The 12,886-nt window shown below is 56.0% G+C and overlaps 1 protein-coding gene across 2 annotated transcripts in view; it reads right to left on the reverse strand.

Moving 5' to 3' along the window:
- Positions 1-12,886, reverse strand: part of AACS (acetoacetyl-CoA synthetase) — a 52,403-nt gene that overhangs the window by 17,520 nt on the left and 21,997 nt on the right. The window contains exons 8-10 of one of the 2 annotated variants that reach the window (XM_059893641.1): positions 9,881-10,028; positions 5,003-5,083; positions 811-935 (exon numbers count right to left, since the gene is read on the reverse strand). In XM_059893641.1, coding sequence (XP_059749624.1) covers positions 811-935; positions 5,003-5,083; positions 9,881-10,028 — 354 coding nt within the window. The remainder of the gene's footprint in view (positions 1-810; positions 936-5,002; positions 5,084-9,880; positions 10,029-12,886) is intronic. The other variant, XM_059893642.1, reaches the window with a different exon arrangement.

Raw genomic sequence — 12,886 nt, forward strand, 5'->3', positions numbered from 1 at the left:
TATGATTGATTCATCAGCAAAGAAAGTGCCAATGGAACAGGGTCTTCTGACAGTTTCTGGCAATGACGACGAGGAGGGGGCTGGGGGAGAAACGGGGCCACTTCACCCTTCCCCCGACACCGCCCCTTAGCTGGCCGCTGCCTCTGTCAACAGGATGCCCGCTTGTCGCCCTATTAACAGGACTGCGGGGAGGCGGGGACGCCCTTCTGCAGCTCCGGCAGCAGGGCGTCTGGAAGCGCGCTGCTGAGTCTGGGGAGACCCTCAAGGCGCCGGCCAGCCCTGAGGGCTCGCAGAAAGGCGGGTGGGAAGGCCAGACGCCGGGAACGCCCCCGAGACAGACCTGCCCTCCCCTGGATGAGCATCTCCACACCGTCCCCCGAACAGGTATGTGCGTTCAGCCTGGGTCATCCTCTGTCACCCTTGCGGCCATGGGCCCCGTGTGAAACAGTGCTCTCATCAGCCCTCCGTCTGCCTCTCTTCTGGGCCGCTGCTCTGCAAGTTCTTAGAACCCAGAGTTACAAAAAAAAGACCACGTTCCTTCTCCCGGTGCCCGAGGTTTCAGAGCTCCCCCCTGGGCCCTGGGGGGTGGGGCAGCCCCCTCCTCACTACACAGATATCTGCGGTCAGTCCCTGTCAGGGGCGCCCGCCCCTTCCCACCCTCCTTGACAGCTTCACCTACTCCTGGCACCTCCACACCCTCACACAGCCACCCCCGCCAAGAGGGGGACATGGAGGGTGGCAAAGCATTCCAGAGACGGCACCCAGATCCTGAGAGCGGCCGCCCTGTGTCTGAGCATCCAGGGTACCTACCCGATCCTGTCGACCAGGTCCCAGAGCACACTGGGGGTGGGCACCAGCGGGGAGCCGTCGTAGAGGACCACGGCCGCCCCCGTGGCGAGAGCAGACACCATCCAGTTCCACATCATCCAGCCGACCTGGAGCGGACAGAAGGGAACACGTGTCAACCCAGCGCCGGGCCGGCTCCCCTCGGCCCCGTCACGCAGCCTCTCACATCCCTAGAAAACCACCCGATGCTCGCCAAAGGAGCCGAGAACTGCCCGGCCCAAATGCACAACGCTCTGCCCCAGCAATTCCCCGTCAACAGTTTACGGCAAGGGACTTCCCTGGTGGCGCAGAGGTTAAGAATCCGCCTGCCAATGCAGGGGACACGGGTTCAATCTCTGGTCTGGGAAGATCCCACGTGCCGCGGAGCAACTAAGCCCGTGCGTCACAACTACTGAGCCCGCGTGCCACAACTACTGAGCCCGCATGCCACAACTACTGAAGTCCGCGCGCCTAGAGCCCGTGCTTCGCAACAAGAGAAGCCACCGCAATGAGAAGCCCACGCACCGTAGCAAAGAGTAGCCCCCGCTCGCCGCAACTAGAGAAAGCCCACGCACAGCAACAAAGACCCAATGAAGCCAAAATCAAAATAAAAATTAAAAGAGTTTATGGCAGGGATCAACGCACACGTGTGCACTAAGACATGTCGGAGAATGTTTCCTGCAGCCTCACTGGTGACAACAAGGGACCGAAGGCAACAGAGATGCCCGCTGCGTGGTCACATGGTGCACACATGCAGGGAACCCTGGGCGCTGGAGCAGGCAACCCAGGTCGGACGTGGGAAACGGCGCCTGGCACCCAGCAAGCACTCAGGAGTCGGCCACTGTGCAGCCGTCAAAAAGAACGAGGCCTGGCTTGGTGCGGATCAGTCTCGAAGACAGACCGTAAAGTGGCAGAGCCAGCCCGGCAGAGGGTGTGCAGCGCCCCATTCGTATACAGAACCCCCAGCCCCACCCCTGGGCCTGCAAAAGGGCCCGAGGGGCCGGGGAGTGAGCGGGGCGGATGTCTGGGCCCTGGAAGACGCCAACCTCTCACCAAGTTCCCGTGTGCTGCACGAAATGCTTACCACGTGCAAGTAGAGCATTTTTTTTTTTTTAATTAAAAAACATTTCACATTCTGTTCTACTTGGTGTGTTTATCCTTTTGCTCTTATTACATACTGAATCCTTCCTCAGTTTCTATATCCCTCCAGTAGGTACTTGTTTTTAAAAATTACATACTTTTTTGTTTTTTTGTAAACTTAAGATAACTTTATGCTTGTTTGACTTTGGTTTTACTTTATTTTAGATTAAAATGGCATTATTTCATTAAAAAAAAAAAATTTCACAGCCAAAGAGTGCTCATAGCCCCACTGACAATGGCACCCCCATCCACGCTGGGAGAATTTGTAGGCGATTCCGGCCTAAAGCAATATAGCGACGGAACAAGGGAGCAGGAATCTCTGTCCAGAGGGCAGAACAACCCAATTCCACCCCGTAAGAGGGCAGCAGGATGCCCACCCACGAGCCTGGAGCAGATGCGGCCCAGTGTCCCGGGTCACCTGGTGTCCCCAGGTCAGAATCCCGCCACCGGGGACCAGGCGGCCACGTGAGGTGGCACCCAAGTGGCAGTTAAGAATCCCCAGACAGGTCACAACAGTGTGAGTGACGTGGGTAAGAGCGCGGTGACCAACCTATGCTCCCCCTTTGGCACCATGGAAACGGCAAAGGGAACCAGGGGTCACACGAAAACCTCCATTTAGTTGAGTTGTGTTTTTTTTTTTTAAGGGTTTTAACATCCTAAGTTGAGTTCCTTCTAATAAGGAATCTTTTTTACTTTTCTTGTTTTTTTGGCCTCACAGCACGGCTTGCGGGATCTTAGTTCCCCGACCAGGGATTGAACCCGGGCCCTGGGCAGTGAAGGTGTGGAGCCCTAACCACTGGGCCGCCGGGGAGTTCCTGAGGAATTACTGTAATAGGCAGCACTGCTTCCTGGCCACCTCACGGTCCAGCTGTTAAAGTGAGTCAGTAAGCGACAGCACAGGCCTGGCTGGGGCCGGCTGGGGGCACCCGAGGCTGCTGCTGGCGCCTGGCGTCCTCCACCGAAAAACGCAACAGCCCCGTCCTTCGTGGGCAGGATGCTTCCCAGAAAAGTGAACTGCCTTTGAGAGAATCGCTCTGGATCCTCGAGTCCTTCCATTGTCCCCTCGGTGCAAAACCCTGTGTTTTGGAATCACCGTGTCCCAGGGAGGCAGCTGAGTTGGACATCAGCGGAGCTGTAGCTGCCCCGGGGGGTGGGGTTCTGCAATTCAAAACGCTGCTCCATTAACGCCCCAGGGCTGGGCTTCCTGTGTGAAAGGGCCGGAGGCTGGCGGGGGCCCAGCACCACTCACCGTTCCACGATGGGGGAGGGGGATGGAAGGAAAGCCTGCAGCTGAAAGAAACCCAAATCATTTGGCCCAAAGCCCTGGATTTACGGCTGGGCACAGGGGGCACAGGGGGACGGGGCGACCTGCCCCTGGTCGCACGTCAGCGCTCCCTCCCGTGTCCGCGTCGGGTCCTGGGGCTCTGGCACCAGGGAAGCAGCAGGGCCTGGGCCTCGACCTCCCAGGTTAGGACGACGCCTCAGCATTCTGCTTCCTTGAAAACTCAGAACGCAATTGTCATCCAGGAAAGGGAGCTAAATCACTCTGGAGCCTCTTGGTATTTGCGGTCTTGGAAAAAGCTGATTTTGAGTTTTCTTCCCTTGGGATAAACAGCACTTCCTTCCGCTTGTTAACCTTTCACCTTCCAGGGTTCAGCAGGGTCAGGAACACCCCCAGCGCCTTGAGCTCAAGCTTTGGTTTGATGACGCCCGCTCCACGCTAAACCACGTGAAGGGCTGGAAGCAGGGCCACCTCCGTCCTGGGGGCAGGAGAGCGGGCCTCCCGCCGGCGCTGCAGTACAGCTGCGGCTCTCGGCTCTCGTCTGGCCGCGCAGCCGCCCGCAGGCCCCGCCTGGTCTCGCGCCTGGATCCCCAGCCGTGGAAGTAACTGCTCGAGCCGCCCTGCACGCCCTTCCTCTCGCTGCTGTGAACAACGGCCACAACCCCAGGGGCCGAAATGTACTGTCTGAGAGTTCTGAGGGTCGGGTGTCCAAAATCAGGTGTCAGAGGGGCTGGGAGTTCCTTCTGGAGGCTCCAGGGGAGGGTCTTTCTTTGCCTTTTCCAGCTTCACGGGGCCCCCGCGTTCCTTGGCTCATGGTCCCACCGCGCTCCGGCCTCTGCTCTGTCGTCCTCCCCCTCTGGCTCCACCGCTCCTGCCTCCCTCGTGTAAGGACCCTGGTGATCACCCTGGGCCCCGGATAACGCAGGACACTCTCCCGGGCTCCGGAGCCGCCGCAGCCGAATCACATCTGCAGAGCCCCTTTGCCGCATCAGGTGACACGCACAGGCTCCGGGAGTGAGGACATGGCACCTTTGGGGCCATTATTCTGCCTCTCAGCACGCCGCCCCACGGCCTTCCAGTAAATTCCTTTTCCGCCTCAACTGGTCAGAGCCCCTTTACTATTGCACATGACCAAGAACTGACCGTCCTCGTGGCATCTCTGATAAGTTCCTGTCCCCCTGGTTGAGCCGCAGATTTCCGTCAGGTGACACTCATCCCCGCCTCTACAGGCTCAAGAGACTGAATTAACAGTCTCCTTGGTTCCTCTAGATTTCCCCAGGGCTCCAGGGCTCCAGGGCTCCCTGCGGCAACCGAGGTCAACACAGGGGGACGGGCCAAGCTGGCGCTCGACCTCCGTGCCGAGACTCAAGTGGGCAGCCGCTGGGAGGGAGGTAAAGAGAGCAAGAGCGAAGGGTCCCGCAGAAGGGGCTGCTCGTGCACGCAGCCCGGGGTCTGGCTCACGCTGCCCGGGGTCTGGCGCACACGGCCCGGGGTCTGGCGCACACGGCCCGGGGTCTGGCGCACGCTGCCCGGGGTCTGGCGCACGCGGCCCGGGGTCTGGCGCACACTGCCCGGGGTCTGGTGCACACTGCCTGCGGCTCGAGCTGCACTTCTGGCTACTGACATGTGCAAAGGTGGAGAGGCAAAAAGAAGAGTAAAGATGAAGGCCTCCCTACCTGAATGAACCAAAGCCCGTCCTGGGAGGGGCACGGAGGAGGGGGAGGGCACCCATCTCAGCACAGCACCCGCACTCACCGTGGTGTAATACAGGATGATGTCACTGCTGGTCATGTTGCCGTGAAGAATGTGTTCCTTCAGGTGCTGGATGAGGGTTCCCTGGGGAGAAGCGGGGGAATGCCATGTGAACCGGGCTGCTTCCTCCGAGGGCGCAGAGGCGCGCGCGCAGCCCGGACGCTCGGCCCTGGGGCAGGAGAGGCCAGGGAAGAGGCAGAGCTCTGAGCGTCCTCGCCGTGACGAGCAGTGCTCCCGTCCCTCTGCCACCTGACCCGAGACTCGCCGGGGACACGAGAGGAAAGCCTCATCCGACCCTGCCGGCCTGCAGGCTCTGGGCGCCAGGTGATCAGGGGCACAGGGGACCCACCAACCTCAGGCAGAGAGGAGTGACGATCACGGAGCGGAGAGTCACAAAGATGAGGGCAAAAGGCTGGGTGCAGGGACACCTGCACCTCCGGACCAGGGCACTACAGGCCAGCCTTGCTGCCTCGTGGTGGGCGGGGAAGGTGGATGCCTGAGCAAGAATGTCCCCGGGGTGCACAGCCGCTGCTGGGACTGCAGCTCCGAGAGCCTCGGATCCGAGCTCAGGGACTCCTTGGCCGAGCGGTGGCTCGAGACCCGGCTTTCAGCTCAAACGCCCAGTCAGACCCCTCTCTCCCAACCCCGACATGTGATCTATTACTTTTTATTTTAATGTTTACTGGGCAGTATATTCGCCTGGACCGAAACTCGAAAGCATACACCATGACAAGCCCCCCGCCCCCTTCTGCAACCAGTAACCGTATACGTTTCCGGTGTATACTTCCACGTATGCTTCTTGCCGATCTGCATGTATGTATTTATGCTGGTTTTTTATTTGGACGCACTGTCCTGCAGTTTGCTTTTTCCATTTATCAATACAGGGAGCGTCCCTCACGGTTTTTCGTACAGCTGTAGAGTATTCCGCTGCCCAGAGCCCAGAGTTCCAAATGACTCTGTGTCGTCTGTGGCTCACAGGGAGGACTGGAAGCTTCCCGACCCCAAGCACAATGCAGAGAGCACAGCAAGGGGACCCTGAACCAGCTGTGTCATCTCTCGGCTTTCCCATCCTTTCAATGCATCTCGCACAAGATCCTAAGGCTACATCAGGGACGTGGCCCCTCCGAAGCCCCTGAAAAGGCCAGACCGCTGCACTCAGTGTGGCCACAGACGGGAGCCGCCGGCTGACGGCAACGGTGGCCCTGGTTGTTTAGGAACTACCGGGACCCACGTATTAAAACCAGCCTTGATGACCCTCATTGTACCCAAGAGAAATAAAAAACAAGCCAGTAGGAGGAGATGATCCCTTTCAAAGCTCAACAGAAACAATCCTACCCAACAAATTCTCTAACTCAAGAGCCAGCGCTCCTATATCCGAGTCTTTCCTGGATGGCACCCCATCACCAGGCCCGCAGCGGGGACGCCTGCCCTGGGGACGGACCACATGGGGGTGGGAGAGACAGCGGTAGAAAGGCCGCTGGGAGGGAGAGCCCGTTCTGAGGGTTCCCCGAGGCCCCCCTGGGTCTGCACACGGGAGCCAAGAGCCCGGTGGCTTCACCGTGCGTGCACTGTGGGGTCAGAGACAGCACGCCCGCGCCCACCCAGGACAGTCACGGACTTCCGCGGAAAGTCCCTCAACGCACACCGCTCTCGCTCAGAGTCGGCGGGCGACCACGTGGGGACAACAAACATGTCAGAAACCCTTTCGATGAACGCCAAGTGTTCACGTGGCAAATCCACAGAAAGGACAGGGAGCTCCTGGATTACAGGAACCGCGGCAAATCCCCCTCCCATTTCCCTTTTCACTTAGATTGGCCTTTACTGCACCTTCGCCTGTACGGTCTGCCTCTGTCAGCCCGGCCTATTCATAACCCGCCACGCACGCACCGGCTCAGTACCCTCACTCTCTCGATGGCACAAAACTCTCCTTTGCTTCTCTCCGTATGAACCTTAATGAGTCGCGTCAATAGCGCGTCCCTTAATTTCTAAATATTTATGGCAAGTCTGAATGCTTTCCCTGAGCGTCAGGAAGTAGAAGCAGCGTGGCTTCTGGATCTCAAGCAAGAAGAGTAATTTAAAAGAAGGAAGAGGGAAGCTGTTTTCTGGGCTCTTTTGTGGGCCTAGAAAACACAAACCAGCAAACGAGGATCACAACCTCCCAACCCAACCCTGCCCCTGCTGCCGGCCCCAGGGGCGCTGTCAGCAGTCCCACCGTGCTGTTTTCACGTTTCCTCTCAAGATAACTCTTGAAAACAGGCAAGATGCTCAGTTACTTCTCTGAAGATGCAAGAGCCCAGCGAAGCCAGAATTAATATAATTTTTCCTGACTTTTCCATATTCTAAATATACTGAGCACGACGATTTTATGAGCAAACTACATTTTATCTAATACATTTTTATGTTCCACTCCTAAAAAGGGGACATTCACTAGGCAAGGAGCACTAAAAATAAAAGTACAGTTGGGCATTTCAGTTTTTCCTAAAATGTGCTGTTTTCCCACACACACACCCCCAACGCCCTCGGGCCTGCAAGGTTTCTAAAAACACTATGCGGCCGGATATCGAGCCTCCGACCAGGCACACCAGGGCTCCCCCTGCAGGCAAAGCACGAGGCCAGCAGGCACACCTCAGGCCCTGAACACGCTCGACTCAGTGTGATAAAACCGGATGGTGCGCAACGAGAACTCGCTCCTAGAGAGGCCGCTCGGCTCGGCCCGGCCAGCGTTGCTCCCAGAGATCAAGCCTCTGGCCCCCGGTGTCCCCTCCCTCCCACTCCGTGGTTCCGGAGAAGTCACCCACTGCTTGTGAACAGGCTCGTGTGTACCTGGCGGTTATAATTCCCAACCTGCCATCGGATCTCCCTTGGATCCAAAGCCAGGTAATGACAAAGTTGTGTCAACTCCTTTCCACGTTCTGATGAAAACACTGGGTAAAGAGCTGTATAAGGCGTTAGAGTGATTCTACGGCAGGGGTTCAAACAGCTTCTAGATGCTCTAGCAGAGAACAGCTGTAAAAGCTAAATGAGCTGGAATAAGAGAAATTTTATATTTCACGTTCAAATACCGCCCCCTGGCCAAGCGATAGCTAGAAGGCTGTTTGACAATGTGAGGTTTCTCCACTCAGATAAGCCTCGGGCCTCCTCGAGGGGAGGAGGCTGAAACGAGGCCTCAGGGTGGGCACTCGTCCACCGCGATGGGTGTCCTTACGAAGAGAGGAAGATTAGACCCCAAAGAGACGCCGGGAATGCGCGTGCAGAGAGGAAAGAGCATGTGAGGACACAGCGAGAAGGCGGCCCCCGCGAGCCGATGACAGAGGCTCCGAGGGAACCAACCCTGCCCACACCCCAGTCTTGGACACCCAGCCTCCAGAGCCACAAAGAAGTCAATCTTCGTTGCTTAAGACCCCCCAGCCCGTGCTATTTTGCTACGGCAGCCCGAGCTGACTGACACAGCACGGTAAGTCCTCCCTCGGTTAACCGCACTTTATAACATAACCCGGCGGCTTTCAAACTTTTTGACCCCAGCCCACGGTCAGACAGAAGTTTCGCGACGCCGCCCGGCATGTGCACCGTCCATACCCGCGCTTACATGACAGTTTTGAGAAACCACACCAACACCTCCTATGACCCTTGATGCGCTGATATTTTCTATTCTCACCTAACCTGTTTCCTTCTGTTTAAAATGCCGGCAGATGGCCAAAAAACACATGAAAAGATGTTCACCATCACTAATTAGAGAAATGCAAATCAAAACTACAACGAGGTATCACTTCACATGGTCATAATGGCGATCACCACAAAATCTACAAACAATAAATGCTGGAGAGGGCGTGGAGAAAAGGGAACCCTCCTGCACTGTTGGTGGGAATGTAAATTGACAAAGCCACTATGGAGAACAGTATGGACGTTCCTTAAAAAACTAAAAATAGAACTACCATATGACCCAGCCATCCCACTCCTGGGCATATACCCTGAGAAAACCATAATTCAAAAAGACACATGCACGCCAATGTTCACTGCAGCACTATTTACAATAGCCAGGTCATGGAAGCAACCTAAATGCCCATCGATAGACGAATGGATAAAGAAGATGTGGTACATATATACAACAGAATATCACTAGGCCATAAAAAGAAATGAACTGGGTCATTAGTAGAGACGTGGATGGACCTAGAGACTGTCATACAGAGTGAAGTAAGGCACAAAGAGAAAAACAAATATCGTATATTAACGCATATATGTGGAATCTAGAAAAATAGTATAGATGATCTTGATCGCAAAGCAGAAATAGAGAGACAGACATAGAGAACAAATGTATGGACACCAAGGGGGAGGGGGGGCGGGGGGTGGGAGGAATTGGGAGATTGGGACTGACACACACACACTATTGATACTATGTATAAAATAGATAACTGATGAGAACCTGCTGTATAGCACAGGGAACTCTACTCAGTGCTCTGTGGTGACCTAAATGGGAAGGAAATCCAAAAGAGAGGGGATATATGTGTACATATAGCTGATTCACTTCGCTGTACAGCAGAAACTAACACAACATTGTAAAGCAACTCTACTCCAAGAAAAATTAATTAAAAAATAAATAAATAAAATAAAATGCGGCAGGGCCCCTCTGTTGAACTCACAATACCCTGAGGGGTCATGGCGTGCGGCACGACTGTCACCGGCTCGCCCGGCGCTGGCCTTGCCCTGGCGGCGCTGTGGAGTCCCGGCACCCTGTGGCGACGGGGCCACGGCAGCTGGGCCAGCAGCCCCCCCACCGCCCGGCTCGAGGCCGGATCGCGGCGCAGCACCCCACCTGGAGAGCGGGGACGGGGTGCCGCCCTAGCCAGCAGGAAGCCCCCAGGCAGGGACGGGGTGCAGACCTACCCCGGCCGAGTGCACCATGCACTTGGGCGCTCCGGTCGTGCCCGACGAAAACATGATGAAGAGCGGATGGCTGAAGGGCAGCTGCTCGAACTCCAGCTGGGGGGCTTGCGCACCTTGCCCGGTGGCCAGGAAGTCCTCCAGGAACACGCTGTGGGCAAAAAGGCGCAGGAGACAAACGGTAAAGGTTCTAGAACGCCTGGTGGGGCGGGGGTGCGGAAATCTGTCGAGTCCTCCCGTTCGCCCCCCTCTACGTCTACCTGGGTGACGACCTAGATTCCAGGGACCTGCCTTGTCTGGAAGCTTCCCAAGAGAGAAGGGAGAAGTCGGGGCTCATGGATTCATGCTAATTGAATACAAAGTAACTGAGTGAAAATTTCCGGTTGCTTTTTCTTTCTTTTTTTAACATTTATTTATTTATTTTGGGTGCTCTGGGTCTGAGTTGTGGCAGGCATGCGGGATCTAGTTCCCCGACCAGGAATCAAACCCGGGCCCCCTGCGTTGGGAGCTCGGAGTCTTACCCACTGGACCACCAGGGAAGTCCCGAAAATTTCTGGTTGCTTTATTAGCACCGCTGATGGGGCCAAGGGCTGTCTCTCCAGAGAATCTAAGCGCTTGGAGAAGGACCCCTTGCAATTAACACATTGGCTGTTTGTATGCAGACTCCGCGGAGGGGGTCTGAAGTGACGCTCAAGTCCTCGGAGCCCAGGCGCACCTCCTGTTTGCTACGAACTGTCTGATTAGCAGACACCTGGTTTCCCCAAGTTCCCCAAAGGCAAGCTGGAGTCCAGGGAGTCTGAATTCTTCCCCTTCCCCCCAGGAGAAGGGAGGGGAGGAGGTGCCGGCTTGTAAGCTCTTCTGACACCTGAAGGGCACAGCCAGAAAGTGGTGCAAGGTCCCAACTCGAGACTTTCTGTGACAGAAAACCTGCGGGGTAATTGTTCTCACTATTTTCCTGTATCCTGAGGTTTACAATGGCCAGATGCAAATATCTGTCCAGGAACAAATAAAATTAAGCCCAGCTATCGGCTCCAGCCTAAACAGCCTGCCCCTACCCTGCCCCCAAAGCTGCCATAAAGCACCACTGCATGTCACCAAGAACCACTGAAGGGGCTGTTTTCTGAGCAGAAACAGGGTAGCGGAAGCCACGAAGCCACCCTGGGAGAGACGTGGTTTCTCTATTCTGAGATCGGCGGAAACATCGATTCCAAAACCCCGGCCCTGTTCCTCCACTGGTTTAGAAGGGAGAAGAAAGGGAAAAAATCGAAACTACCGTTTTGTCAAATGGAACTTTCTTTCAAGGAAGGGGGAGAAGTCAGTTAAACTCGGCCTGCAGCAAACTGCCAAGGAGAATTACTCTGAAATACAAATGAATGCACACGCAAGTGAAGAAGTGTGCTGTCTCACATGGAAAGGCTCCCTTAAAGATGAGGATGTGGGACCTCCCTGGTGGTCCAGTGGGTAAGACCCCGCACTCCCAACGCAGGGGGCCTGCGTTCGATCCCTGGTCAGGGAACTAGATCCCGCATGCATGCCGCAACTGAAAGATCCCAAATGCCTCAACGAAGATCCCACACGCTGCATCTAAGACCCGGCGCAGCAAAAATAAATAAATACATAAAAATAAATCTTTAAACAAAGAAAAAAAGATGAGGATGTCTCTTGGGGGAGGTGCGGCCATTTGAAACGGGCACCCCAAATAATTCTGAGCGGTAAACAAGCAGACCCTTCCTCTCCAGAGTGTCAGGAAGATTATTCACTGTGGAACCTTCCAGCCAATGAAAGCCCCATTCCGCCTCCACCTCCCATCCAAATCCCATTTACACAAAGGGCCCAATCGAATCGGATGCTCCACACAGAGAAAAACGTTTTCTTTCCATCGGTCTATAAATCACAGTAAATAGCGATTACTTTTGTTGCTTCTTCTAAAAAGGAAAAGCCCAAAGGGCAGGCCCCCCACAGAGGCGCAGACACGCTTTCGGTTTATCTGCGGCACCCAGCAATCAAAGGCTGGAGAGCGCTGGGGGCCTGCTTCCTGGGGGGACGGGGGCTGTGGAGCTCTCCGCACTGCCCAAAGTTAAACGAAGTGATTAATGTTACTTCTGGATGCTCTCACTTTCTATCAATCACCAATAAACACATTCAGAAAAATAAAAGCTGGGCCACCACGGGGCCAGCAAACCGCCCTGTTTTCCTCCTGGCCTTTGTGCATACGGCCCCATCAATAAAACCAGGGGAGCTATATTCACGGCGGGGGTGTAATTTATCAAGGTTGGCAGGGTTCCCACAGTCTAGGGGACAGTCCAAGCCCCCCGGCCTGCCTGTAAGGACCTGCACATCCTGACCCGGATGCTCCAGAGGACACAGCCCCCTCTGGCCTGCAGCTGTCACCTGCCCACGATGACAGACGACATTACTGAGAGCTAACTTCATGCACACTGCTAAGCCTGCGAGGAAGGTACTGTTATCCCCGTTTTCCAGATGCGGAAAACAAGGGACAGAGAGACTGATCACTGGCCCAGGGCCACACAGCTGAGATCTGACCCGAGCAGTGTGGCTCGAGACCATGGCCTTAAGGGAACAGTCACTTTGCTGCAGCTCCCTTCAGCCTCTGGAACCCTGGTACTGCCGCTGTCCCCAGACCCTGCTCACCTCTCAAGGTCCCTCAGGTGTCACCTCCCCCAGGCCCCACAGAGAAGCAACCACGCCCTTCTCTCACCTCCTGGGCACTTCCTGTCCCCCAACTCAGTGAGCATGGCTGTGTCTACTGGGCCGAGTGGTCACAGCTCCCCCTTCCTGCAGGTGTGTCTTGTCCCCCCAGCTCGACTGGAAACTTGGGGGACAGCACGTGAGCTTTAGCCCTCTCAGTGCCCCCCAGAGGGCGCCTGCAGAGAACCACTGAGCCACGCATCCACCCCAGCTGCCTGAATAGCAAGGCCTCCCCCACCACGGCACACACAGGATCCCCACCCGCGGCTCTGCCGCCGCTTCTCATGGGGCCTGAGGCCA

This window comes from Balaenoptera ricei, chromosome 14 (assembly GCF_028023285.1).
Source record: "Balaenoptera ricei isolate mBalRic1 chromosome 14, mBalRic1.hap2, whole genome shotgun sequence".
Classification (NCBI taxonomy): Eukaryota; Metazoa; Chordata; class Mammalia; order Artiodactyla; family Balaenopteridae; genus Balaenoptera; species Balaenoptera ricei.